This window comes from Rhinolophus ferrumequinum (assembly GCF_004115265.2).
Source record: "Rhinolophus ferrumequinum isolate MPI-CBG mRhiFer1 chromosome 13 unlocalized genomic scaffold, mRhiFer1_v1.p Super_scaffold_3, whole genome shotgun sequence".
NCBI lineage: Eukaryota > Metazoa > Chordata > Mammalia > Chiroptera > Rhinolophidae > Rhinolophus > Rhinolophus ferrumequinum.
This window is the reverse complement of record NW_022680356.1, coordinates 2,480,573-2,506,125: the sequence shown is the minus strand read 5'-3', so window position 1 is coordinate 2,506,125 and position 25,553 is coordinate 2,480,573. Positions and strand designations below refer to the sequence as shown.

Sequence of the window (25,553 nt, the reverse complement as noted above, 5' to 3'; positions counted from 1 at the left end):
AAGAGAGAAGCTGAGTTTATTCCAATAACTGGGGTCTTGCCACCTGCAGATGTCCAGAGTCTTCCCCTTCAGGGCCCAGAAGAAGGAGGGTCCTTGTTGTAAGTAATATCCCTAAGAGCCCAGGACCAGGCCACACAATCCCCACCTCCCTTGAGCTTCTGTCCTCTTCCAGCCAGAGGACAGGTGACAACACTAGGCAACACTAGACAGTGTGGGCCTCAGGCTTCAACTGTCGCCTTCCACAGCCCGGCTGGTGGGGGAGAGGAAGTAAGCTGGCCCAGCCAGACTGCAGGTCCTGAGACAGGGCTGAGCACACAGCGAAGGGGGGCACAGGGGCCTGCTGGCCCTGGGCAAGGTGGGCGCTCAGACACAGGCAGCCTCGGGCCCCTGCCCACACTCCGGGGGGCCCTCCATCTTGCTGGCCAAGCTGTAGTAGTAGGTCCGCATGCGCTGCTCCACAGTCAAGAAGTCGGGACGATCCTCCCACCTGTGGGGATGGGCAGAGCTAGGCCACTGATCACATGGCCAGAACCCAACTTCAGCTGGAGGTGGACATGCAGGGGGCTCAGAAATCATGGGGGCCGTCGGGCAGTCCTGGCTAAGGGGGCAGCCTCTCAGGTGTGAGATCTGGAATTCAGGGGTCTGAGAGAAGAACGGCTGACAGACAGGAAGTGGTGGTAACTAACAAGACTGTGCGTTGGGCTGACACTACTGACCATGGGTGACCAGCTGAAGCACTGAGCACGGGATGTACCCAGGGCCAGGTGCAAGGATGCTGCCTGCCCTTAGCTGCAGGCACTGAGGCGGTGGGGCTAGTGGGGAGCGGGACACTAAGGGCACTACGTGTGGGATACCCCTTTAATCGTTGGGGTGTCAGGGGCCAGCCTCTCTGGGTGTTGGCGTGCTGGTGTACGGTGGGCAGGTTAAGGCGTGTTGGAGTAGGGAGGGCATTATTTATCCTACATATTGGATTGCTTGGGTGTCCGGGTATTCATGTCTTCGGTGCTGGCCAGGGAAGGACAGGTATCGAATGTGGGATGTGTGCACTGCACAGCCAATGTGGGGTGACAACTCATTTGGGCGCGTGCTGCCTGCTATCTGATGGAAAGGCAGGATATTGATGGTGTTAGGAGTTCGAGCTTTGGGCTTCAACCAGAGATGTGGTTCTGAATATATTGAGCGTTGGTGTGCTTTCGTGTTGGCCTGTCTGGGTACCTGTGGGGACTGAGGAATTCCTACTGGAGTCATATCCCATGTCTGAGTTTGGTACCCTGTGGGGACAGAGCCAGGAGAGCTGTTTCCAGGCCCTGGACCTCACGTGGAAAGGTGCTGGCTCGAGTAGTAGATGGCCATCAGCTGTAACCAGTTAGCCATTAGCCACAAACATAACTGCCGTGGCTACGCTGGCAAGTTGGTTGGTTGGCAGAGAAGCGGACGGGTGATAGCACACCGTGTGGCTCCTGCTTCCTGTGTCTCCAACCCAGCCCCCAGCAAGACTATAGTGGTGTGATTCCCCTATCCATGGCTCCATGGGTGTTCCTTTTCGGCCTCACCACGGCCTGCGTTCTTAGGCGGAGAGCGGCACCAGAGTCCCTGCATGACACACCCTAGTTTGGTAAGAGTACTAACTTGGTTGAGTATTGCAGGATTGATGGGTGAAGTGTTGGCTAGCGGGGGACAAAGGTTTTAGATGCTGGAGCACTGGGTGTCCACAAGTAGGGTGCTGGCCCATTGGAACACTGTAGTGTCAGTGTGTTGGGGAGCCAAGCATAGATATGGGGGGGCTAACGGTGCCGAGTGCTGGAAAGGCCATGAACTGGGGAGCATCTTTGGGTGGGATGACACCAGGGAGTTTTGTTGGACCAAACGACGGACCACTGAGACCTCTTGTCCCAGGCCCACGTGTCAGTACTGCCAGGTCCCCACCCGCCAGCTGGCACTCACTTGTAGATCCAGCAGTCTCTCATGAGTGCATACATTTCAGGCGGACACTCCGGTGGGCACTCCATCCGCTTGTCCTCCTCGATGAAGGCCATGACCTCGGGGCCCTTCATCTTCTGCTCAAGCCAGAGCCAAATGTACACGTAAGTAACTGGGGCCCTCACGCCACCCCACAGCGACAACCCGCCCGCCTGCACACGCGCACGCCTGCCTTGTAGGGCTTCTGGCCGTAGGAGAAGGCCTCCCACATGGTGACCCCGAAGCTCCAGACGTCACTGCGGCTGGAGAACTTGCGGAAGTTGATGCACTCGGGCGCGTACCACTTGAGTGGCCACTTCCCGGCCGAGCGGGCCTGGGGGCAGGAGACACTGCTGAGGCAGGGTGTGGGCCCCCCACCCCTGCCCACCTGGGCAGAAAGGGGCAGGACTCACGGTGTAGTAGCTGTCATCAGCGCCTAGGGCCTTGGAAAGGCCAAAGTCACTGATCTTGGCATAGTGCCGGTTGACCAGCAGGACGTTGCGGGCTGCCAGGTCTCGGTGCACAAAGTTCTTCTCCTCCAGGTACTTCATCCCCATGGACACCTGGTGCAGCAGCTCTGCCACGTTGCTGACGGGGATCTCCTCCCTGGGTGCAGGGGAAGGCGGGGTCAGCCCACATTCCCAAGGGGGCCAAGCCCACATCTCTAACCCAGCTGGGCGTGTGTTCATGCATATTAAGCACCTGCTGTGTGCCAGGCACGGGGCTGGGGACACAGCAGTGACACACAGGCAAAGCCTCGGCACTCGTGCAGTCGGAGACTCGTATTTCACCCACAGGCTGATTCCCAAACTCATATCTTTGCTGCATCCTCCATGAGCCCTCCAGGGTGTCATGGCGTCTCAGACAGCAAGAACAAAGCTAAGCTCAATTGTTTCCTCTCCCTCTCTCTCTCTCCGTCTCTCTCTCTCTCTCTCACACACACACACACACACACACACACACACACACACACACACACACGGCCAGCTCCTCCTTCTCCCCACCCCCTCTCTTCTCCACCTCCATTCTCTCACCTACTCAGGCCAGAAGCCCTGGCCTTGCCCTTGGCACCTTTCTCACACCCAGCATCTAACCGGTGAGCACACCTGGCAGCCCTGCCTTCAGAACCCCTCCAGAACCCTCCACTTCTCCCGCTCCAGCTTCTGACTCCCTGGTCCATCAGCTCACTCAGGGTCAAATCCAAGTGTTTCCTGTGCCCACCAGGCCCTCCATGACCTGCCTGTCACCTCCCCAGCCACATCAGCTCCAGCCACAGGCCCCCATGTATTGTTCCTCCACCACAGCAGGCACGGGTGCACCTCAGGGCCTTCGCACTGGCTGTCCCTCTGACTGGAACGCTCTGCCCTAGAGCCGCGCTGGGCTGCCTCCATTTGCACAGACCTCACCTCCTTGTCACCTCCCACCGACATTCACAACCCCTTTTCCATAGTATTTATCTTCCAACATACTCCATACCTTACTGTATTATAATTATTAAAGCCTCTATTCACCCAACCAGAATTCAGGCAGAAACCTTTGTCTCTTTTATTCACTAATGAATTCCAAGTGATGTAATAGTTCCTGTCACAGAGAAATTGCCCATTGGACATCTGTGGAATGACCAAATGCATGAGCCAGGCTCACCTTGAAGGTGAGTGTGGGCTGGCGGCACAGGCCTCAGTGAGTGTCTGTGAGGATAAGAGCTTGAGGCACATGGGAACACAAATGAACTGGCAATTTCTTTAGATCAGAGGTTGGTCAGTTTTTTCTGTAAAGGGCCAGATACCGTGTTTCCCTGAAAATAATGCCTAGCTAGACCATCAGCTCTACTGCACATTTCGGAGCAAAAATTAATATAAGACAAAGTCTTATTTTAATGTAAGACCTGCTCTTATATAAAACCGGGTCTTCTATTAATTTTTGCTCCAAAAGACGCCTTAGAGCTGATGGTCCGGCTAGGTCTTATTTTTAGGGAAACAAGGTAGTAAGTACTTTATATAGCCTTTGCAAGCTGCATGCGGGCTCTGCCACATATGCTTGTGTGTGCTTTTTTCCCTTTACAGCCCTTTACAAATGCAAAACCATGCAGGACAAAACAAAGTGTCTGCAGTTAGCCGACGCTGCTTTAGACAGTTGACTTAATTACACAGGTCGTGAATGTGGCCGCGAGTAGGGTGGCAATGATGACAACATTTAGAGCCACACTTAGTTGACAAGCAGTGCCAGCCACTGTTCTAAGCACTTTATAAGTATAGGCTCATTTGACCCTCACTGGGCCTCCTGAGGGAAGCACAGGGCGCACCACTGCGGGACAAACGAGGAAACTGAGGCCGGATGAACTGAGAGCTGCTGGGGCACACGGTTAGTGGCACAGTTAGTGTCTGGGTGTGCGCAGGGGTAGGTGGGCCCGTGAACGTAGAAACCCCCGTGTGTCCAGGCAGACCGCACGCCGGCAGCCAGCCGCTCACCTCTTCCCGAGGAGGAACTTGTGCAGGGGCCCGCCGCCCGCCATCTCCATGACGAGCATGAGGGCCTCGGCCTTGCACACGCCGATGAGCCGCACGATGTAGGGGTTGTCCAGCTGGTGCATGATCTGCGCCTCGCGCATCATCTCGTCCTTGTCCGCCTTCTCGGTGCCGTGTTTCAACACCTTGACGGCCACGTCGATCTGCTTCCTGCCATGACGCACGCGGTGCGGGAGGTGCGCGGTGAGCCAGCACCGGCCCTGCTCCGCCGCCCAGTGCCCCCAGCCTGCCCCTCCTGGGACGTGCCGTGGACGCTGTGGGCGGCTCCCTCACACCCTACCGCCCCCCAGGGCCCAGGCACGGAGCCCCCAGCAGTGTCTTCGGCTGGAGCGGCACTCAGCCAACTCCCGCCCCGGGAACCGCCCCTCGCTGCAAAGAGCATCTCATTCACCCTCCCCGGAAACAGCCTTTACCCAATGACCACTCGACGCAGGGGTTCAGAGAGCGCCTCTGCAACTCCCGGGGGTTGGCCGAGGCCTCTGTTACAACCATGGCCCAGCCAGCCTCCAGTCCCAGGCTGCTTCTCTCACGCCTCTGGGACTGTCCCCACTGCACACTCCCAGGACGTCCTCTAGCAAGTTCCTGTCCCAGGGTCTGTTTCCCAGGCACACGGTGTCACATCCTGGCCCCCACCCCATCTTTGCCACCACCCCCATCGGTCCCCACACCGCACAGGGGCAGCCATACTTGCGCATACGGTAGACACCCTGGCGCACTGAGCCAAAGTTGCCGCAGCCAAGTTCAATGTCAGCTATCAGGAGGTTCTCACGCTTCAGGAAGAGCTTCTTGTCCTTGAGCTCCTCAGGGTCACTGTAGGGGCTCTCATACACACTCGTGTCCATGGGCAGTGGCCGTGCTTTCTCTGGGGGTGCTAGGCATGCTGGGTAGGGTACACACACAGGTGTGCACTCCCAGGTCAGGGGAAGGGCGAGGGACGGGGGGGATGGGGAGGGCAGGGCAGCCTCAGCACCCACAAGGCATGTGTCCCAGACAGGCGTGTACCACCCAGAGCGTGCACATGTACAAGGGTACAAGTGTGTTCGTGTGTGTGCACTTCTGGTCCCATCTCTGGGAAGCCATGTCCAAGTGGACTAAAGGCGGGTGCCTGTGTCCACACAAATGCACCCATGTACACTCCCACCCACATCTGTGTGTGTGCTGGCACAAGCATGAGCGTGCCAGCTGGAGCATGCACATCTGCCTGCGTGTGCACTGATGTGCGTGCACCTATGTCCATGCTTGCCCGTGTCTATGCAGGCACCACACAGCCATGTTTCAAGGGCTCCAAAGGGGAGCCTCCGTGCACCCACAACTATGTGTGTTCTCTGAGCCACACATGGGCAGGTTAGCAGCACAGAGCAAACACGGGACCATCGGCAACAGGGCATTTTAGGGATGTGGGCTCTGGAGCCCGTTTGCCTGGGTTCCAAACCTGCCTCACCACTGCCTAGCTGCGTGACTTAGAAAGTTATTGCCCTCCTTTCTCATCTATACAATGAAAGTAATTACTGTGGCTACCTCCTATGGAGAATCCAACGAGCTCATATGCCCGTGAGCTTGGAGCATAACTGGCATATAATAGGTGTTTAACAAATGTGTGTCTGTGCCTGGTGGCCCAGGCACGGCCAGGTGTCCTCCCCTGCAGGTCAGCATGAGCCCGTGTACGTGCACACAGGTGGGTGTGATGGGAGTGCCCCCGTGCAGGACTCTGTAAGCTCAGTGTATGCACAGAGCCAACCAAGCCGACTGCCACAGGCCAGGCCAGGCCCATGTCTGTTCCCCAGCAGACTCAGAGCCAGCAGGGACCCTGCCCTCAGCCTGGCACAAGCCCCATCATACACCTCTGCCTCTGCCAGCTCACCTGGTTCAGGGGTGTATCCATCTGAGTTGAGGGTGTCGATCCGTCTCTGAGGCTAAAGGTCATGGGGTCAGCAAGGGTCAGCAGGGCCCGAGCTGGGGCACCACCCCTCTCATGAGACCCATATCCCCTGACAACTCCCAGGGACAGTGCAGGCGGAGAGCCTCCTGGTCCACAGCAGCCCTGCTCTGCACCCCAGCCTCGCCCTGGAAACAAAACCCATGGCCCCACCAACTCCATCCCTGAGGCCCCCACCTTGGGGTGCCACTGACTCACGTGGGTGAATGTGGATGGATGGGCTGGGAGTGTGGGAGCAGCGGCCCCTGGGAGAGCAGAAAGGGGGGTGAGGGGTGAGGGACGCATCTCCCGCTCCCACCCCACGCCCACCCCCGCTGCCCTACTCACCTGCACTAGCGCTGGTGTTGGGGCAGGCCTCCTTCAGGGAGTAGATGAGTCCGTCAGCCTTCAGCTTCAGGTACTCCACCAACTGCAAGGAGGGCATCAGGGCAGGGCTCCCGTGCTCCCCAGGAGCCTGAGAACCCCGCCCCAGCGTCTCCCCAACAGCAGGGTGGGCAAGCAGCTCACCTGCCACAGGGTGTCAAACTTGGTCCCCTCAGGTATGCAGTATTTGCCCGCCTTATCCTGGCTGATGAGGTAGTGGTACACGGTTTTCCCGTAAATCAGGGACAGTGCGTACGTGCCTTGCTCCTTCCGGGGCCTCAGCCTGCCAGGGGCAAGGAAGGAGGCCACTCCTACAACCCCGAGTCCCTCTCGTGGTGCCCCCCACCTGAGCCCAGCACCCGTGCACACAGGGCATCATACAGAAGCAGAAGAGACAGGGGGAGCCAAGGTCAGGCCCCACTCAACCTCTAGACGTACTGGTAACCTCCAGGCCAGTGGGGCATGAGGCTGGGGGCAGCAAAGAGGAGAACCAGTAATCCCAGGAGATAGTCATGTAATGTGATATGTGACCATCCATCCACAGGGAAGCATTGGGCTTCCCACCGCACACACTTAGCCTGCATTGCCTGATACTCAGCCACCCACAGCTGGACACTAGGACACCCAGGGGGACACTCAGCCATCCGCAGGGGACACTCAGCCATCCGCAGGGGACACTCAGCCATCTGCAGGGGACACTTAGCCAAGCACAGAGTACATTCACTCATCCACAGTGGACACTTGGCCACCCATGGAAGGCTATGTGGCCACCTCTGGTGGCCACAGAGCCACTCACAGGGGACACACAGCTCTACTACACATATAGACTTAGGACCATTCTCTTGTGCAGAAGTGCATTCCCATGCACTACTCATGAAGAGCAACAAAGGTAAGCACAACTCCATGGCCAGCACACGGGACACCTTCGTACCAATCAGAACAAGTCACCTTGTCATCACAATAGACCTGCCAGTTATCCTAACAGACGAACCTTTGACAGAATGAGACCCTTCACTGTCCTCTGCTGGAAATTTGCCAAAATAAATAAATCTTCCATGTCTATGAAAGGGAATTGAGCCCTCAAAGATCGTGCCTCTCTATCCGCACATACACACATGCACACACAGACCAACCGACCACACATGTGCACACACACAGACCAATCTGATCACACACACAGATGCACACACAGGCCAGCCTGACACACATGCACAGACACATACATATGCACACACACGTGTACACACAGACCAACCTGACCCCCCACACACACACGTGTACACGCACAGACACATGCGCACACACGCTGATTTAGAGCCCAACGCCCACACCCTCACACCCCACGGTGAAACTGGTCATCATCTGCCACCATGAGTCACCGGCACAAGATTCTATTCCACAGTTAGGGGCAGACGTCCACCAGAGGACAGAGGGCAGCTGGTCCTGGAGGTCTCGGGCTCTGCGGAAGGTGTAGGCGTCTGACCAACAAACACAGGAATTGCACTGAGTACAGAATAGCTGGCTGGCAGCATGCAGCCTGAAATAGCACTGGAGTCCCGACAAGTCGTATAAATTCAGACAGCGCTTGGGATCTGCCATGGATATCCATTCACAGGACAAATGTTTACTGAGTGTCGACCATGTGCCAGGCACCATTCTAAGGCAGAGATTCAGTGGTGAACAAGTCAGATGTAAGCCCAAGTTGCAATCAAGCACTTCCTTGGATCAAAGGAACAGAGAAATCTCCCCTAGATCACCATGTAAAGGACTGAGGGGTGGTTTGTGAATGTCCCATCCATTCAACACAGCAAGTTCCCCAGAGAACAATACAGGTCCCACGCTAGCCCACGAAAGTGAGGAGATGCCAGAAGAGATAGGAAACCAGAATAGGGTGATGGGGAGCACCAAACAGCAAGGGGGGAACCCCACAACAAACAAATGTCCCACAGAATGGAAAGCACTTCCATAGCTAGACTGGTGGGCTAGCCTAGAGGTTATGGTCTCTAATTACTGCTTCTCTCCTTTTGAGAAGTGAAAATATCTCTTAAGGTCAAAACCTTAAGTTTTGAACTGACAACAGAAACTCAACGCCCAGCCGCTCACCAGCAAATGTGTGTGGAATACTGAAAATACAGCCACACATTAGGCATTTCTGCCCATCGGTAGCTGGAGCCTAGTTCCACGTTTCCTGAATCAGAGCTTGGCCATGTGACTTGCTTTGGCCAATAAGACATCAGCAAACATGACACAAGAAACGGCTTGGAAAGTGGTTGACCATCAGGGCTTGCCTGCCCTCTCTTGCTTTTCCTGGCAACCCTGCAACCACTGTGGTTCTAACGTGAGTCCACGTCAGCCTGCTGAAGAAGTCACGTGAAGAACATGGCACCCAGCCTGCCAGCTGCCCAACATGGGTGTGAGGCTATCCGAGACCATCCAGCCCCCGGAAACCCACCATCTGACTGCAGCCACAAGAGTGAGCTCCAAAGAAACCAGCAGGAGAACCAACCAGCAGAACTAAGTCCAGGCTGCCAACCCATTGAATCAAAGGTGAATAAATGACATGTTTCAAGCTGTGACATTTTAGGATGGTTTGTTATACAGCAAAAGCTAACTGAAACACTCTCTTTGGAAAGAGACATAAAAGAGGAGTCACCAATCCCCAGAAAATAACCACTTAGGCAAAGATTTTGGTGTGGTCACCATATAAAAGGTGTGATCAAAAACACAGTGAATGTCTAAATTTAAAGAATTTATTATAGTAAAAGACACATTGCCATTAATCCACCTCAAAACACTCCCCCTCGCTTTGAACACACTTATCCCATCGTTCTTGCCACTTTCTGAAGCAGTTCTGGAACTCCTCTTTCCTGAGTGTCTTTAGTTGCACTGTCGTGGCTGCCTCAATGTCCTGAATCGATTCAAAATGTTTACTTTTCATGGTAATTTTGACTTTGGGGAAGAGCCAGAGGTCGCACGGTGCCAGATCCAGTGAATAAGGTGGATGAGGACACACCGTAATGTTTTTATTTGACAGAAATTGCCATATACCAGAAGCGATGTGTGACACGGAGCATTGTCATGATGGAGGATGATTTACGGCACCCTTTAAAACACACCTTCTCTCCAGCATGGCTCACACCTGACTGACTGCACGAAACAAGTTGAAACTTGTCACACACTGTTACTAAGGTTGATGTGCTGCTTCCTGTATTGAAGGTCCTGCCTTTCCATTGGGTGGCACTCGGCAGTAGCATTTCACAACGTTTTGATCACACCATGTATTTCAACGCCCCACATTCTACTTTATTCACCAAAACACCACTAGGTGGGGCAGTTCTTTGTCCTTGCAGTTCAAACTTGAACTTAAGCTAGAGGTACAGGCGAAGAAATCAACTTGCATCTCTACTTTTAAAAGAATATAGATAACCTGATAATAGTGATAAAAATTAAGAGCCCAGATTTATGAAGATAGTGGTTCTAAACTCTTCACATTTTTGTCATTTCGTTTTCACAGCGTTCCCCACAAGGTAGGTACTAGTGTTATTATCCCCGTTTTGCAGATGAGGAACTGAGACACAAGGAGAGCTCTTGCCTACACTGCACAATTTGTTGGAGGTAGAGCCAGGATTCCATTCGACTCTACCATTAATTCTACGTAGGACTGACAGCCAGCTCTGTCACAGATTAACTGTGCAACCCTGAGCAAGCCACTTATCTGCTGTGCCTGTTTCCTCGCATGTAAAATAAGAAAACTGAACTAAGTCAGAAGTTCTTAATCTGAAAAGATCTCTGAGAATGAGATTCAGGACCAATCATAAACTCATGTAAGTATATAAGGGCTGACAACTAAGTTCACAAACTTGCCACCGTGCACTTACATTGGCAGCACTGTGCAAACAGCTTAGTAAGGTGTATCAGTGTCTCACAGCTGTGTTCCTGTTGACAGTGTGTGGCAGTGTCTTGCTGAGTGGCATACATTATTGTTGTTCCATGTTTTTGTGTGCTGTCGCGAGAATGTCTGAACTTGAATTAGAGCAACGAACAAACAATAAATTTCTTGTTAAACTTGGCAAGAGTGGAAGTGAAATCAGGGACATGTTAGTCCAAGTTTATGGGGATAATGCCATGAAGAAAATGGCAGTATATAAATGAATTATACGTTTTTCTGAGGGGAAAGAACGCTTCACTGATGAAGAGAGATCAGGGCAGCCAGTAAGAAGCAGAACTGACAAAAACATTGCAAAAATTCATCGAATTGTGCATCAAAATCGTCAGCGGACTGTGAGAAGCACAGCAGACCAAGGAACATCAATAGAGAAACAGGAAAAAATCTTAACTGAACATCTTGGCATGAGAAAGGTATGTACAAAAATGGTCCTGAAGGAGGTCAGCGATGAACAAAAGCAAAGGAGAGTTGACGTTTGCCAAGACCTTTGGGAGAAACAAAACGATGCTTTGGGCCATGTTATCACTGGTGATGAAACATGGGTGTACCAATACAACCCTGAAACAAAGTGTCAAAGTGCACAATGGAGGTCAGCCAGTTCTCCATGACCAAAGAAGTTCCGTCCAAATCCAGAGTCAAAACAATGTTGCTGACCTTTTTTTGTATCGGAGGGATTATTCATTATGAATTTGTACCAACTGGACAAACAGTAATCAAGTTTACTATTTGGAAGTGCTGAAAAGGCTACATGAAAAAGTTAGACGAAAACAACATGAACTTTTCACCAACAATTCATGGCTCATACATCACGACAATGCACCAGCTCACACGGCACTGTCTGTGAGGGAGTTTTTGCCAGTAAACAAATAATTGTATTGGAACACCCTCCCTACTCACCTGATCTGGTCCCCAGTGACTTCTTTCTTTACCCGAAGATAAAGGAAATATTGAAAGGAAGACATTTTGTTGACATTCAGGACATCAAGGATAATACAATGACAGCTCTGATGGCCATTCCAGAAAAAGAGTTCCAAAATTGCTTTGAAGGGTGGACTAAGTAATGGTGTTGGTGCAAAGCTTCCCAAGGGGAGGACTTCGAAGGTGACCGTGGTGATATTCAGCAGTGAGGTATGGAGCACTTTTTCTAGGGTAAGTTCATGAACTTAACTGTCCGACCTCGTATGCAAGATCTCTGGCGTAAACATGTTTGGGGAGGTTGTGAAAGGGGTTCGGCTTCGGTAAGATTCCCAGAGGGATCCATGATCCAGAAGTTCAGAACCAGTTAACAATATTCTCTTGAAGGCCCTTCCCAGGGGTCAAGTTTCTTATCAAGTTGAATCAACCAGTACCACAAATGCTGCAATTATGCAGAAATGCAGAGAGCTGTGGCAGCAAGTATCATTAGGAACAATGCCATCCCTTCTTTAATATTCTCAACAGTCAGTGGTAAGCGTGTCCCTGGTCTCACTTCCAAGCCTGAGTGGCATGCATATCTTTCTGTCACACCCTGACCTCAGAACTAGACTAGTTCCAGGCGTGTCCCAGGCCCCGTGATAGCAGGGGTGTTTCTCTCACCCCTGCCCCACGAGGTTCTGTGCCTACAGCTGTGACCTTCGGCTCTAGCCACATACTGAGAAAGCAGATACTGGCTACAGGAACTGCCAGAAGAGTCGACAATAGTGTCCATCCGAAGCACTTCTTGCCTGATTTTCCAGCAGTCTGGCTCATTGTAGCTGCTTCTGTCTCTTGACATTTCCCGGCACGAGTCACTGTCCCTCAAACTGTCACCGCTCCACCTGCTTCTGACGTAAGTGCCACCTTCAGTCTCTGTACTGTGCCCAGATTCTAGGTCCTTCAGCCTCACCCTCTGTGGCCATGCCGATCCTACCTGCCTCTGAGCCTCCAGGCCACTGGATAGGCCGAGCCCAGCAGCTCAAAGTCACTGGCCCTGGTTCTCCTGAGAGTCCTTTCATCTCAACAGGCCAGTTAACTCGAAGCCTGTCATAACTACTGCTGCGTTGGTGCAAAAACTTTTCCTTTTGGCAGTGGATTCCTTTGTCAAACAACATCTTTCACGAAAGCTTAACATATGAAACAGGTCAGAGCTGTACTGGGATGGGCCCTCAGAAGCCCCCTGGCTCCACCCTCCAGTCCTTCCACCAGTTCCGCCCGGGGTGGGGAGTAGAGAAGAAGAAGAAAAACCAAGACAGAAGGGAGGCAAAGACCAAGGTGATGAAAAGCTGAATTAGGCACTTGAGATGAAACCAGGGAAGGGAAGCCTAGACTGTGAAAACAACGGAAAAGGAAATGACATGTCATGAGGAGAAAGCAGAGACCAGAAGTGGCTGTACCAACTGGAGGGTCATACAGCCTCCTTCATGTGGCCGGCTTGGAGAGAGCCCCAGACACTCAGGCAACGGGGGTAACATGTACACGGGCAAGTGAGGTACGGATGTGTGCGAGACGCAGGACCAAATGTCCGCAGCACCTTCGTGAGCATCTCACCCTCGATGGGGAGTGTGCAGCCTCTGGATGAAGACAGGTAACATCGGGAGAAGTGCCAGCCCTCACTAAAAGATGGTAGGCTCTGCCCGCAAGTTTACATTCCAAAAGGAAAGTAAGAGCCCCGAACACTTGTGTGTGAGATGCTCGTCACCTCCATTATGGCTCCTTATTCCAATCCTGGGACAGACTGCTTGCAAAACTGGCTGCTCTAATTCCTCTCCTGTGGGATTAGCCTAAGTCATTAGGCAGGGTAAAAAATCTAGTTTATCAGCTGATAGCACAGTCTTGTGGAGGAACCTGCATCCTGTGGGACACCCGCAAGTAATCTGGTACACGCACAGAGACCACACATGGGTGGGGAAATCGAGGAAGGGGTCCACAAGGTGGCCCCAAGAGAGGAACAGGGAATGGAGGCCCTGAGAATTCAGACACCTTGGGGAGGATAGGATGCTGGACTTCCTGGGGTCACAGGAAAGAGGCAGGCACCGAGTTTCACTGTATCTCGAGGCCTGAGTGATGTCAGCTCACATTTGGATAACATCCGTTATACAAAGGGACCTGTGTCCAGACCAGAAAGCAGCAGCCAGCAAGACTTCCAACACGCAGCAAGGTTATGTAAATAGCTTCAGAGATACCTTCACAATAACCAATTCACAAACAGCCACCTGGCTCAGCTGTGGCCCAGACATGGGCACATACCAGTACATGTGTCCACCCATATATAACAACAGCTAACATTTACTGCACTTTTAGTACATGCCAGACACTGCATGTTGCTTTACACATAGTAAGTCATGCAATCCTTGTAGCAGACCCTTGGGGAGGCACCACTCATCCACAGAGCAGGCAGAGGGGGTCACCGCCTCCCTCCCTCACCTCTCCCACTCCAGCCCTCACTCACTCAGCTCCAAGCACACTGGCCTCTTCGCTGTTCTCAAACGTGCCACCAACCTGTCCCCTGGTCTTTGTACTCACCTCCCTTATCCCAGAGGGCTGCACAGCTCACTTCTCACCTCCTTCGGTTCTTTACTCAAAAATCACCTGATCGGACGGGCCTTTTCCAGCCACCTACTCTCACCCCCCTCCCCACCTGCACACTCTCACCACCACTTGACAGACTGTATTTTATTGATTCATCTTTTTTGTCTACCTGCTCCACAAGGACAGGGATCCGTGTCTGTTTTGTTCACCACCATGCCCTCAGAGCCTGCAACAGTGCCTGGCACATGGTGCCTATTCAGTGAATTTGTGTTGAATGAAGGTGCAGAAATGGAGGCAGGCGGAAGTTCAGCTACTTGCCCAGGGTCCCCAGCTGGTACGTACCAGACACTGGATTCCAATTTAGGCCGTCCAGCTCTGGGGTCCTCACCACTGCTGCTCCTGCCCCGTGGAACGGCCCTTTGCAGACTCAGAAACGCATCCCGACTTGCACGTGGAGCACAGGCACGCTGCTCACCTCTACGGGCACACTGACACCTGCGCCCGCCTCACTGCCCCAAAGCCCAGGCCCAAGCCCCACGTACAGGAACTTGCCGTCGGTCTGCGAGCCTGAATAGAGTTTGCGCTCAGCCTCCTCACGCGTCAAGTTGCTGTGGTACCAAGGCATCCGCTCGTGGGCTGTGGTGGCGATGAGCTTCTCCACCTGAGGGGCCTGGCTGATGATGGCCTGCTCCAGAGCGTCTCCCTAGGGACGGGAGGGTCAAGGGCACTTGGACACGTCCCAAGTGCGTGGCCACGGGAACCCTCTTCTATCTCCTGGACCTTCCCAATTGCCTCTGTTCCCATGAGACCCCACTCCTACCCTAACCAGGCGCCCCTGGGTTAAGTCCTTCAGGCAGTTGAGGACAGCCTCCCTCCTTTGTCCACATTCCCACCTCAGTTCGTTCCAGGCCCCGCCCATCCAGGGCCGAGCCCCAGCCCCCGCCTTCCAGCCGGCTCCTAGCACATCTCGAGCTTGAAGTTCTGATACTGGTAGTCGAACACCTCGGTGTAGTACATCTGGTCGAAGATCACAACCCACCGCCCTTCTGGCCACCCTACCCCAGGGCACCGCCCCCAGCCCAAGCCTCTCTCCTTCAGGGTCCTGAGGGACCTCCCCCTTCCTGTCTGTGTTCGCTTAGGCCCCTGCTTCAGAGGACCCCTCCTAGTCCCGCCCCTCCGGCTTCCAAATCGGACGCAACACGGCAAAGGGCCAGCGGAAGAAGAGGCTCCCTCAACCCCCAGGTCCGCCCTCCCCAGCCCCGCCCACTCGGAGCCCGCCCCGGCCCAGCGCTCTCACCTCCAGCTTCCACGTCTGGCGCACGTAGTCACGCACCATGGCGTCGCGCAGGCAGTCGAAGACCCCGGGCTGCGGCTCGAGGCCCGACGGCCGGTTGCACGGCTTGCGCAGGTTGCAGGGCAGTCCGTCGGGGTCTCGCGAGTAGAACTCGCAGAGCTCAGCGGGGCCGCAGTGCGCCTTCCCGCCGGCGATGGCGTAGGTGCCGTTGAGTTGGCGCTCGATGGGGAAGTGGTGGAAGCGCACGTCGTGCACCAGCGACAGCACGTAGCCGCCCAGCGAGCGCAGGCACTGGCGCAGCAGGAAGAGCCCGTCGGCCATGCCCGCCAGCTTCAGGTGCTCCTCGGCCTCGGCGCGCGAGATGCTGCCGTAGAAGAAAGGCAGGTGCGCCGCGGGGTCTGGCATCGCTTCCGCTGCTCCGCGCGGGTTGCGCGCCCCTGCGCCTCACCAGACCCTGCGGGTTCAGAGCGGGATTTGGGGCAAGTCAGGGCCTCGCTTCCCTACCTGAGCTCCGTCCGTGGGCCCAGAGATAGTGGGAGAGAGGCCGCATTGATGGGGCATCCGTGCCGATCGTGCAGAGCATGCTTTGTGTCAGAACCAACTTGGAGAGGAGACCTAGCCTGCGTCCCGAACTCACCTCTGACTTCTCAGAGAATTTGTGCGGAGCGCCCAGACTACACGACTGGCCCCTCACACCAGCACCTGGAACTATTCATCTCCAAAACACGTGTTGAATTCTTATTGTGTCAGGCCAATGCTGGAGATAAGCGTGGAAAAGACAGGCATGGTTCCTGCCCTCTTGAAGATAACAGTCTTGGGGGAGGGAATGCAATAAACAAAGAGACAAAAATAATAGCTACGGATTTAGGTCAGTGTTATAAAGGAAATATAGAGCAATATTAAGAGAGAGAAGAGGCCACAGTAACTGGGATGGTCGCCTTCTCTGAAGAGGTGTAGCATATGAGCTGAGATCTAAAGAATGAGGAGGAGCTAACATTTCAAAAAGCAGGAAGGAGAGCACATCAGGCAGAGGGAACAGCAAGTGCAAAGACCCTGAGGTTAGAATAAGCTTTGCTCATCAAAGGAAGCTTACTCTGTCTTCCCGTCTCACTGATTCTTTCCCCCACAGCCTTAGAAATTCCCTTTGCCTTGCCCCCTCTGCCTTCATGGACACATTTCTAGAAAGCATAAACTAATCTGAATATCCATCAATAGGGGATTGGTTAAATACATTAGGGTTTAACTCCAATGTGAAGTTTGATAGAGCCATTAAACAAAATGAGGTATGTGATTGGGAAATACCATATATGGGGAGAAGGAATTAAGGATATTTAGGTAAATGGGTATCTGGTGAGGCAGATAACCTAAAATTATCTACCTTCAACTTTCTGGGGTAATGGTGATGTCCGATATCTTGATAAGCATTGTGTAGGACAGGTGTCTGAATTCCTCAAAAATTAGAGAGTGTACACTTAAGATTTATTCATTTCATTGTATTTGGATCCCTCAGTAAAAAAGAACCATAAAATATTGAACCATAGTTAATGATCTGTGTGCAGAAATATTTATCGATGACTGTAATTTACTTTGAAAGGCAACCAAAAATTAATATTGACTGATAGATGAATAGATAGGTCCAGTCAAATCTTATTATTCACAGTAGTTCTGTAGTCACTGCAAACATGGAATTAGCAAATACTAAACCATAGAGGAAATCCAGGGCTAGGATCCTCTGAGATTCTGGTTACATTTTCACCCACTGATCAATATGTAGCCTTGTTCTATGTGTACTGCTGTTTAAAGGCACCTTGGTTTATGTTGTTGATCCATTAACATTGAACACTCAGCCAACAGCACTATAACTAGAAGCTTATCTAACACCGTTTTGGCACCCCACAGCCTGCCTGCACTTGGGAACACTAGACAGCACCTCAGCACTGCACTTGGGACCCATTGGAACAGTGAAATCTACAAACAGCACAAAAATCTGGCACCAAGTGGACTGAGGCACTTGTTTGTGGTATGAGAGCTGAGACAGGAAGGTAGAGTGTCTTGTACAAGCTTGGCGGGAACATGAACATCAGTTGACTCAAATTTCTTGCTGCTCTGCATGTGTCCTTGTGACCGTGAAAGTGCCTCAAGTATTAGTTTTGGGGTTCCAAATAAATTTTAGTGATAGGCTAATTCGCAAATACAGGAAGCACTAATAATGGGATCGACTGTATGTGATTGAGCAACTATGGCAAAATGTTAATTGTAGGATCTAGGGGGTGGCTATGGGTGTACAACTAATTCTTCCCATTTTTCTATATATTTGTAAGTTTTTATGTGACATTGAAAAAAATTATCTCCCCATAGCAGTTTCTGGTCATTTCTCTACTGAGGTGGGCCCAACAAAGCCACCCAGGCATAGGTTGTGTTCAGGGAAGGAGCTTTGGAGCCTTTCTTAGTTAAGCAAATGTAAGCAGGAGTGCAGAGGAAGCTTTTGTGGCTTGAGCAAGGGTGCCTCTCCCCTGGGTGTCCAGGGACATGCAAGGATGGGTACTGGGGCTGAGAGGAAGATACAGGTCTTCACTTAACGTCAGTAGGGTCTTGGAAACAGTGACTTTAAGCAAAACGACGTGTAACAAATCAGTTGTACCTGAGACTAATTGATAGAAACAAGAGTTAGGTTCCTACAGCATATTTCTAGTCACAAAAACATCATCAAACTTCAAAATAAGACCCAAAATACTTCTCTAATATTAAGCATTGGCATAAAGGTGAGCTCAACATACATTGAACAAATATGAATAAAAACAAGCAAGATCATTGTTTTCCAACCCTCTGATTCTAGTTCAGAGTCACGGTGGCCAGAGCCTCTTGACAGCTCAGGGCGCCAGGTGGGACCCAGCCTGGACAGGACGCCCTTCCATCACAGGGCCACTCACACACACCCGACAGTCACTCAGACGGGGACAATGCAGACACGCCATCCTCTCACATGCTCATCTTTGAGATGTGGGAGTCCTGGGAGAAAACCCACGCGGACACGGGGAGGACATGCAAAGTGCACACTGACAGTGGCCCCGCCGGGAATCCTGTTTGTTTGTTTTTCTCTCATCAACATTATAACAAAACAGCATTGAATGAAACAGCATTATTTCAGGACCTGCTGTACTGAAAATTTCAGGTGACGTTTGGGAATCATTTTAGGCAAGGCCTGTGATTCCTTTCAGGTGAGGCCTGCAAATCATTTCAGGTGACATCTGGGTTGGGACAGCTGAAGGAGGGGCCAGAACCTGCATTCTGACCAGATACCTCTGACACGGGGTTAGGAGGGCCAGGGTTGTGGGGATTCCTGGGTGTCCTAGAAGTTACCGGCAGGCGACTAATCAGGGACTGCAGCTGTGTCCCCACGTGGAGCCATCATAGGCCGTCATTCTGTAATATACGCAACAGCACGGGCGACCCTCAAAGGCATCACGATGAGTGAAAGTAGCCAGACTCAAAGGCTACCACCGTGTGATTCCATTCAAACCTATCAATGGGGAACACTTCAGTGGCTGCGGCAGTCTGTGTGTGTGTGGGGATGGAGGGAGTGCCGACTACAAACGGGCATGAAGGAATTTGGGGGAATAGTCTATGTATTAATTGACATGGTGGTTTCTTGGCTCTATGTATTTGTCAAAACTCACAGAATTTTTCTCTAAAATGAGTAAATTTTACTATATGCAAATTATACCTTTGTTTGTTTTTTAATTAAAGGGGGATAAAGGAGCTGGAAGGTAAAGACACACCACGCACTAAAAATAATAACTGAAATCGGAAAAGGAGGGCTGTCTTCACTCCTGCTCCCCTTTCTTGACCCCTGCCCTCCATCCAGCCTCAGAGCCTGCCCCCCAAACACAGGCTGCTCCCCAGTCTCCATGGACTCCCCGGCTGGCCTCCTCCCTCTCTGATGCCAGGTCTCTGCGTCCCCAACCCGGTCCCCTCACTTGGGCCATCCTGTCTGTAGCTAACTGTGCTGCCACTCCCACTTGTCTAGTCCAGATCTCTCTCCTGAGGTCGGTTTGTGCTGCCATCACCTCCTTTGATCTCTACCCACTGTTTCTATTAATAAAACCTGAGATCCTGATCTAGCTGACGGTGCCTGTGATTGGCTGAACCCTACAGTCTGTTTCCCACATGAGCTGAGCTCAGGGGTCTGCAAGTTGCTTCTACGCATCTCCTACCCAGGGCCTCCCTTATTCAAGAACCTACTGTGGCTCCCTCCTGCCTACTCCACTGACTCTAACTGAACTCCTCAGCCCTCCTTCTGCTCCAGCTAGGCTGCACTATTAGTCTTCTGCAAATCTGCTTACAAATTCTTATCCCTGGCGTGCCCTCCCCTCAGAAGGCCCTCCCCACTCCACTTCCCAAGTCCAGCCAGCCCTGCCTCACAGGTTCATAGAGCTGCTCCCCGTAGACACAGGACAAGGCAGTAAGGTGGGGGCCTGTCCAGCGACCGTGGGGAGGGGTGAGGTTGGGGAATCTGGTCTCTGGGGCAGGAAGCTGTGGCAGGAAACTGTCAACAACACAGTTTGAGAAACTCCTCCCCACAGTGGTTCGCAGGTGCAGCCTGGGTAGCCGAAAGGGGGTTGGTGCAGAAGTGGGGGTGGGGAGAGGCTGGCCCCTGGGGCCATAAGCCATGGTTGGCCACCGTGGACCCGAGGCCAAGGTGTCCCAGAGAGAGGAGTGCTCTCTGTGCGTCCTCAGCGTTACCCCAAGTTGTCCGCCTCACTGCAATCATGACAACAGTATCAACAGCCTTCAGAGCAGCCGGGCCCGTCTGCAGCGTCCTGTGAGACCCCAGACTCGGCCCGAGGATCAGCTGCTTCTGTCCTGAGCTGTGCCCCACAGACTCCATGGCTTTCGCAAGAGATGTGCCCTCCGTGAGACTCCCCACCCCAGTCCTGCCTGGGCTGGCTGTGTCCTGCCTCCCCTCAAGTGTGTGAGCATCTTGTGACACCCTAACCTGGCCTTCTCCGAGTGTGCAGCTCCACCCAGACACCAAGGGACACCGGCCCTGAGACAGGGAGGAGAAAACCTCTGATCCTTGGCCAGACACATCTGCCTGAAATTCTACCATTTAAGCGCCCTCCCTGTGTAAAGGTGGGGTTAAATTATATCTGTTCCAGGAAAACCTGACACCCCAAACGTACTGCAAAGGGAGGAAAAAGGGTCAAGGGATCAATATATTTTGAAAAGCATATTAGCATATTAAAGACTCTGATGCAAAACAGTATGGAGGTTCCTCAGAAAACTAAAAATAGAACTACCTTATGACCCAGAAATTCCATGTCTGGATATTTATCCGAAGTAATCCAAAACACTAATTCAAAGAACTATATGCACCCTTATGTTCACTGCAGCATTATTTACAATGGCCAAGATGTGGAAGCAACCTGGGTGTCCATCAATTGACGACTGAAGGAAGAAGAGGTGGTACATATAAACAATGGACCAATCATAAAAAAGAATGAAATCTTACTATTTGCAAATACATACATGGACCTAAAGAGTATTATGCTAAGTGAAATAAGCCAGACAGAGAAATACAAATACCATACGATCTCACTTATATGTAGAATCTAAAGAACAAAATAGACAAATAAATACATAAATAAATAAAGACCTGCGTGGAAGGTCCCTCTCCAGCTTTGTTTAATCCCACAGCTATGTAGCAGGGCCTTGAAGGTCCACTGTTCCACACAACATATTCTGAGCCCCAACTAAATGGCCATCGTGAGAGCCCAGAGGGGAGGCAGGCTGCAGAGGAGCTGGATCTGCTAGGAGTGGGTAGGAGTGGCCCCAGCCAGGCCTGCAGGCTCTGCATGCCACCCGCAGTCAGACCCCGAAGCGTCCCCACCCAAGGCATTGTGGAAACGAGGGCCCGGCTCCTCACTGTCCATGGCTCATCTCACTGACCCCTAGTCCTCTGCCCTAGACCCCAAGGCCCCCCTGAAGCCATCTTTCTTGCTCCTACTCCACCGGCCATGGTGGGGCCCCCTATGCCCACACACAGAGGCAGCACAGGCATTTGTCAGCTAACAAAATGCCACCTGGGTTACATAGTAAGTCACAAGGACAACAGTTAGCATGGTGTCATAGACGGCAACAGGCTCCTTCATATCTTTTCTCTGAACAGGGCGTCAGATTGGAATCATGGAATCATGGATCCATTGCATAGGAGCAAGTGTGGTCCTGAGCAGTGAGCTAAGCTCGCCAGACCCCACCTGGAAAACGAGCCAGCAAAGGTGCCCAACACTGGGGCACTGCGGAGGTTCCCTGAGCGACGGCTCGCGGAGCACCGAGCACAAAACCCGGCCCACCCTTCCACGTCCATGTCCTGCCTGCTCGCAGCTCCAGGACCCCGCCTCGCTCGCAGTGACCCCAGGCTCCGCACCACCTGCCCCATCACCTCCCTGCACTCACTCGCCCTACAGCAGCCACACGTTCAGGTCACTTAAACAAATCAGGCAAGATGCAAGTTCAGGGCCTCTGCACAGTCTGTTCCCTCTGCCTGGACACTTCCCCCAGTATCCCTCACCTCATTCAGGTCTCTGCCTAAACATCATCCCTTCCTCCAAGAGGCCTTTCCCGACGTCCCTCTCTAAAATCACCTCCCCTTCTTCCTCTGTCCTGAGCCAGCTTTATTGTTCTTTACCACCAAAAATGGGATATATATATATCAACTTGTTGACATGTGATCTTTGACATATGTTAACAAATGTTATGACATATCTTATAATATGATGGAACGTGAACAGTGTGAGAGTGGAGACCCTGTCTTGTTCCCCTGCCTATACCAGCAAGGTACATAGTAGGTGCCCAATAAACGTTTGTGGTGTTTGCAGAGGCCACTGATGCCAGGTACCTGAAAAGGTATGCAGCCTGCTGTGATGGGTGGACACACCTCTGCGAGTCCCTGGATAGGGACGAGGGGCCGTGGGGGCTTCCTTAGGAGAGAAGGGGGAATGGTGGGTCTAGAGTCTTCCTCCACTAACAACGGTGGGAGAGGAGAGGACCAACGCCAGCAGCCTTTGCACAGGCTGCTTTCTGTTCCCAGAACGGCGCCCACACCCTTCCCTTGGCCAGATGCTGCAGGTCCCCTCAGTTGTCCCCTCTCCTGGAAGTGTTCCTGCCCAGGCTGAGTCAGGCACCGCCTCTGCTCTCCCAGGGCCTGTCCTCCCAAATCACAGCCCTGATGGCTGCATAGGACCCCTGTCAGTCTGCTCGTCTGCCTCTGACCAGGCCGACCGCCCCAAGACAGAGCCTCCAGCTGTCTTGTTTTCTCCTGTAGCCCCTGCTGCCTCTGATAAATACCTATCACCCGGGCAACAACAACAGCCTCTGTGCCAGGGACTGGGTGGTACCTCTTACGAGCGTTATCCATTTAATCCAATCCTCATCTCACCTCCATTCACTGCTAGCCCCATTCCTCCTCAGCTAAAGAAACTGAGGCTTACAGGGGTCAATGCTGTGTCCAGAATCATGCAGCCTGCAATGGCAGTTGGGATTTGAACCCAGGCCTCTCACCCAGAAGCCGGCATCAACCACTCCAGTCCACGAGGACAGTGGAATCCCTGGTTCCAAGCTGTGTGCCCAGAGGCTCCCCCACCCACAGACCCCGCACTGACCCAGGTGTCACTGTCCCCTGAGCTGCCTTCAACTGTCAGGGCCCAGGCTGTCTGGGGGCCAGGGGCAGGTCCCCACATCCAGCAGACTCTCTAAGTGTATGCTGAGTGACTGGATGATGCCACGACACCAGCTTCCCCACCCCACCCCGACGTCTGCTGCCTGGGTTTTAAGGGCTGTGTGACCACGACGAGGAGCTCTCCCTCTCTGCACATCAGGCTCTGTGACTGTAAAAGGGAGATGGAAAAAGGTTTAGGGGATGAGTCTGGAGGACGGAGCCTGGTGGAGATGTGGGGACAACATGGTCCTATGCATTGCAGGGTGCTTAGCAGCATTCCTGGCCTATAGCTACTATGTAGGTGCCAGTAACACTCCCCAAGGGACAGAGGGAAGGTAAAATTGGCTGTGTCTTAACCCTATGCTTGGGGAGGGACCGGGAGTGGTCAGCATGGAGCAGTCTGGCTGCTGCAGCCCCCAGGACAGTCTAGGATATGAAGTCCAGAGCCTGAGACCACCCGGAGTGAGGAATGATCATCAGAACTACAGTTATGCTGGAACTACAAGCATTTGAACTGCCCTGGTCCACGTACACGCAGATATTTTTCAGTAACTATGCAGTCGGCCCTCCGTCTCCCAGGTTTCGCATCCACAGAGTCAACCAACCCACAGGTCGAAAACAGTATTTTTGATCCGCGGTTGGGAATCCACAGATGCGTAGGAGTGACTGTAGCCATTGTTCTAGGACATTTTATGTATCGAACTTGAGCCTCCGCAGGGGTCCTGGAACCAGCCCCCATGGATACAGACAGACGACGGTGGCGTCAAAAGTTATACATGGATTTCCAACTGTACGGGGGTCAAAAACCCTAACCCCCACATTGTTCAAGGGTCAACTATAGCAATATACTTATATAGCACCTACTGTGTGCCAGGCACTTAGATGTATTCACTCACCTAATCCTTGCAAGAGCCCTGTGAGTGAAGGATTTGTGGATTTGGGACTGAAGCATGCAAAGGTGGAGTGTGCTTCACTTCTGTGTGCCCAAGGTCACACAGCACACACAGTCGGTGGCAGAGCCAGGAGGCTAATCTAGGTCTCCTGCTCCAGAGTGTACACTTCAACACTGCCCAGTGTCCCTGCCGGGCTGCATGCATGAGGCTGGAGGACAGGCGAGAGGAGGAAGAAGCAGCTCTGGGGTGGCAGAAGAGCCTGGGCACATGGCACCCAAGGACTTGGCACCCCAGGAGTCCCAGAGCCTAATCTCTCAGCCAAGCTTTATTCAACACCTACTGTGTGCTTGCTGCCTTGGCTGAAAGAACAGTAACAATGATCATCTTGAGTTGTTCACCACACGAAGCCCTGATCCTTTCTGCCAAGACCGTTTCCTTCCTGGGGCACCTTTCCAAACCTCTCACCCAGCAGTCAGGAGTCAAGCACCTACTAGGTGCCAGTATTTTTATCTGCATGTACCAGATATATAAACTGAGGCTCAGAAAGGCCACGCAACTTGCCAACGACACACAGCGATTGAGCGGGATTCAAGCTCTTTGCTCCTTCACCCCTCTGGGACCCGTTTAACCTGAGCTGCCGTACAAGTGGCTCAAGCCTGCCCCGGACTCCTCACGGTACTCATCGGCATTTTGTTGTTCAGATTCACAGCCCTGTTGAGCCACCCTCACATTCATGGCCTCCGGCCAGAGCACAGGTTTACTTTCTCTGGAGGTTTCCCTGCTTCCTGGAACCAAGAATGCTGCCCTGGCGGGGCCCAGCGGGAGGCCAGGAACTGAACAGGCACCTCTGTGTCCCCAGGACACTTCTACTCAGCTGAGCCTCTGAAAGGGTTGGGGGTGGGGGGTGCTGCTTCCCTCAGTGTGGCCGCGTCTGCTTCCTTCTCCAGCTAGACACCCCCTGTCCCAGTCCAACAGCGCTCCGGACTCTATCCTCCTCCACCAGACCCAGGCCACCCCTGGAGACAGCAGCCAGCTGTTCCATCCGTGATGACTTACCTGGGGATGGATGTCCAGTCAAACGGGCCACCCACAAGGTCTCTGGTCCCCAACGCAGACTCACAGCTGCTTCTAGATGAAGAATGAGGGCCCAAGAAAACAACTTGGGTTTCTCTGTAGGCCAAGCCCCCAGCCTGAGGCCCCCGCTGGCTAACCAACCCCTCAGGCAAGGTGTAAGGAGGTCCCGCCCTGCCAGTTTCTCACTGGGGGGAGTTTTATTCACCTTCTGCCAGCTGCCCCAGAGTCCCCTGGGGTGGCTGTGCTGGCAGGACAGAGGCAAAAAACAAAGGATGGCCACTCACCTGGATGCAGCAGCGACAGCACGAAGGCCCCAGCCGGGCAGGGACCTGGGCCGGAAGGCCTGATGTGCTCTCAGCA

General features: G+C 52.9%; 1 protein-coding gene across 2 annotated transcripts; it reads right to left on the bottom strand.

The window, feature by feature from the left end:
- LOC117019310 (tyrosine-protein kinase ZAP-70) lies at positions 1-25,553 on the bottom strand. 2 transcript variants are annotated; one of them, XM_033100930.1, is made up of 14 exons: positions 25,478-25,553; positions 25,176-25,247; positions 15,513-15,963; positions 14,758-14,918; positions 6,928-7,066; positions 6,748-6,829; positions 6,619-6,665; positions 6,346-6,397; positions 5,172-5,364; positions 4,428-4,634; positions 2,373-2,565; positions 2,153-2,293; positions 1,945-2,057; positions 1-487 (listed from the first exon to the last, which is right to left on the bottom strand). In XM_033100930.1, the coding sequence occupies exons 3-14, from the start codon at positions 15,912-15,914 to the stop codon at positions 364-366; spliced, it is 1,854 nt and encodes a 617-aa protein (XP_032956821.1). In that variant the 5' UTR covers positions 15,915-15,963; positions 25,176-25,247; positions 25,478-25,553; the 3' UTR covers positions 1-363. The 2 variants fall into 2 exon arrangements, with proteins under 2 accessions (XP_032956821.1, XP_032956822.1); XM_033100931.1 differs by lacking the exons at positions 15,513-15,963; positions 25,176-25,247; positions 25,478-25,553 and adding an exon at positions 15,109-15,329.

Excerpts from the sequence above, each read along its gene's own strand:
- LOC117019310 (XM_033100930.1), bottom strand. The coding sequence starts at position 15,914 with ATGCCAGACCCCGCGGCGCACCTGCCTTTCTTCTACGGCAGCATCTCG. Across the intron at positions 6,666-6,747 it reads CAACACCAGCGCTAGTGCAG|GGGCCGCTGCTCCCACACTC; the intron begins GTGAGTAGGGCA and ends CTGCTCTCCCAG. Across the intron at positions 2,058-2,152 it reads ACGGCCAGAAGCCCTACAAG|AAGATGAAGGGCCCCGAGGT; the intron begins GCAGGCGTGCGC and ends TGGCTTGAGCAG.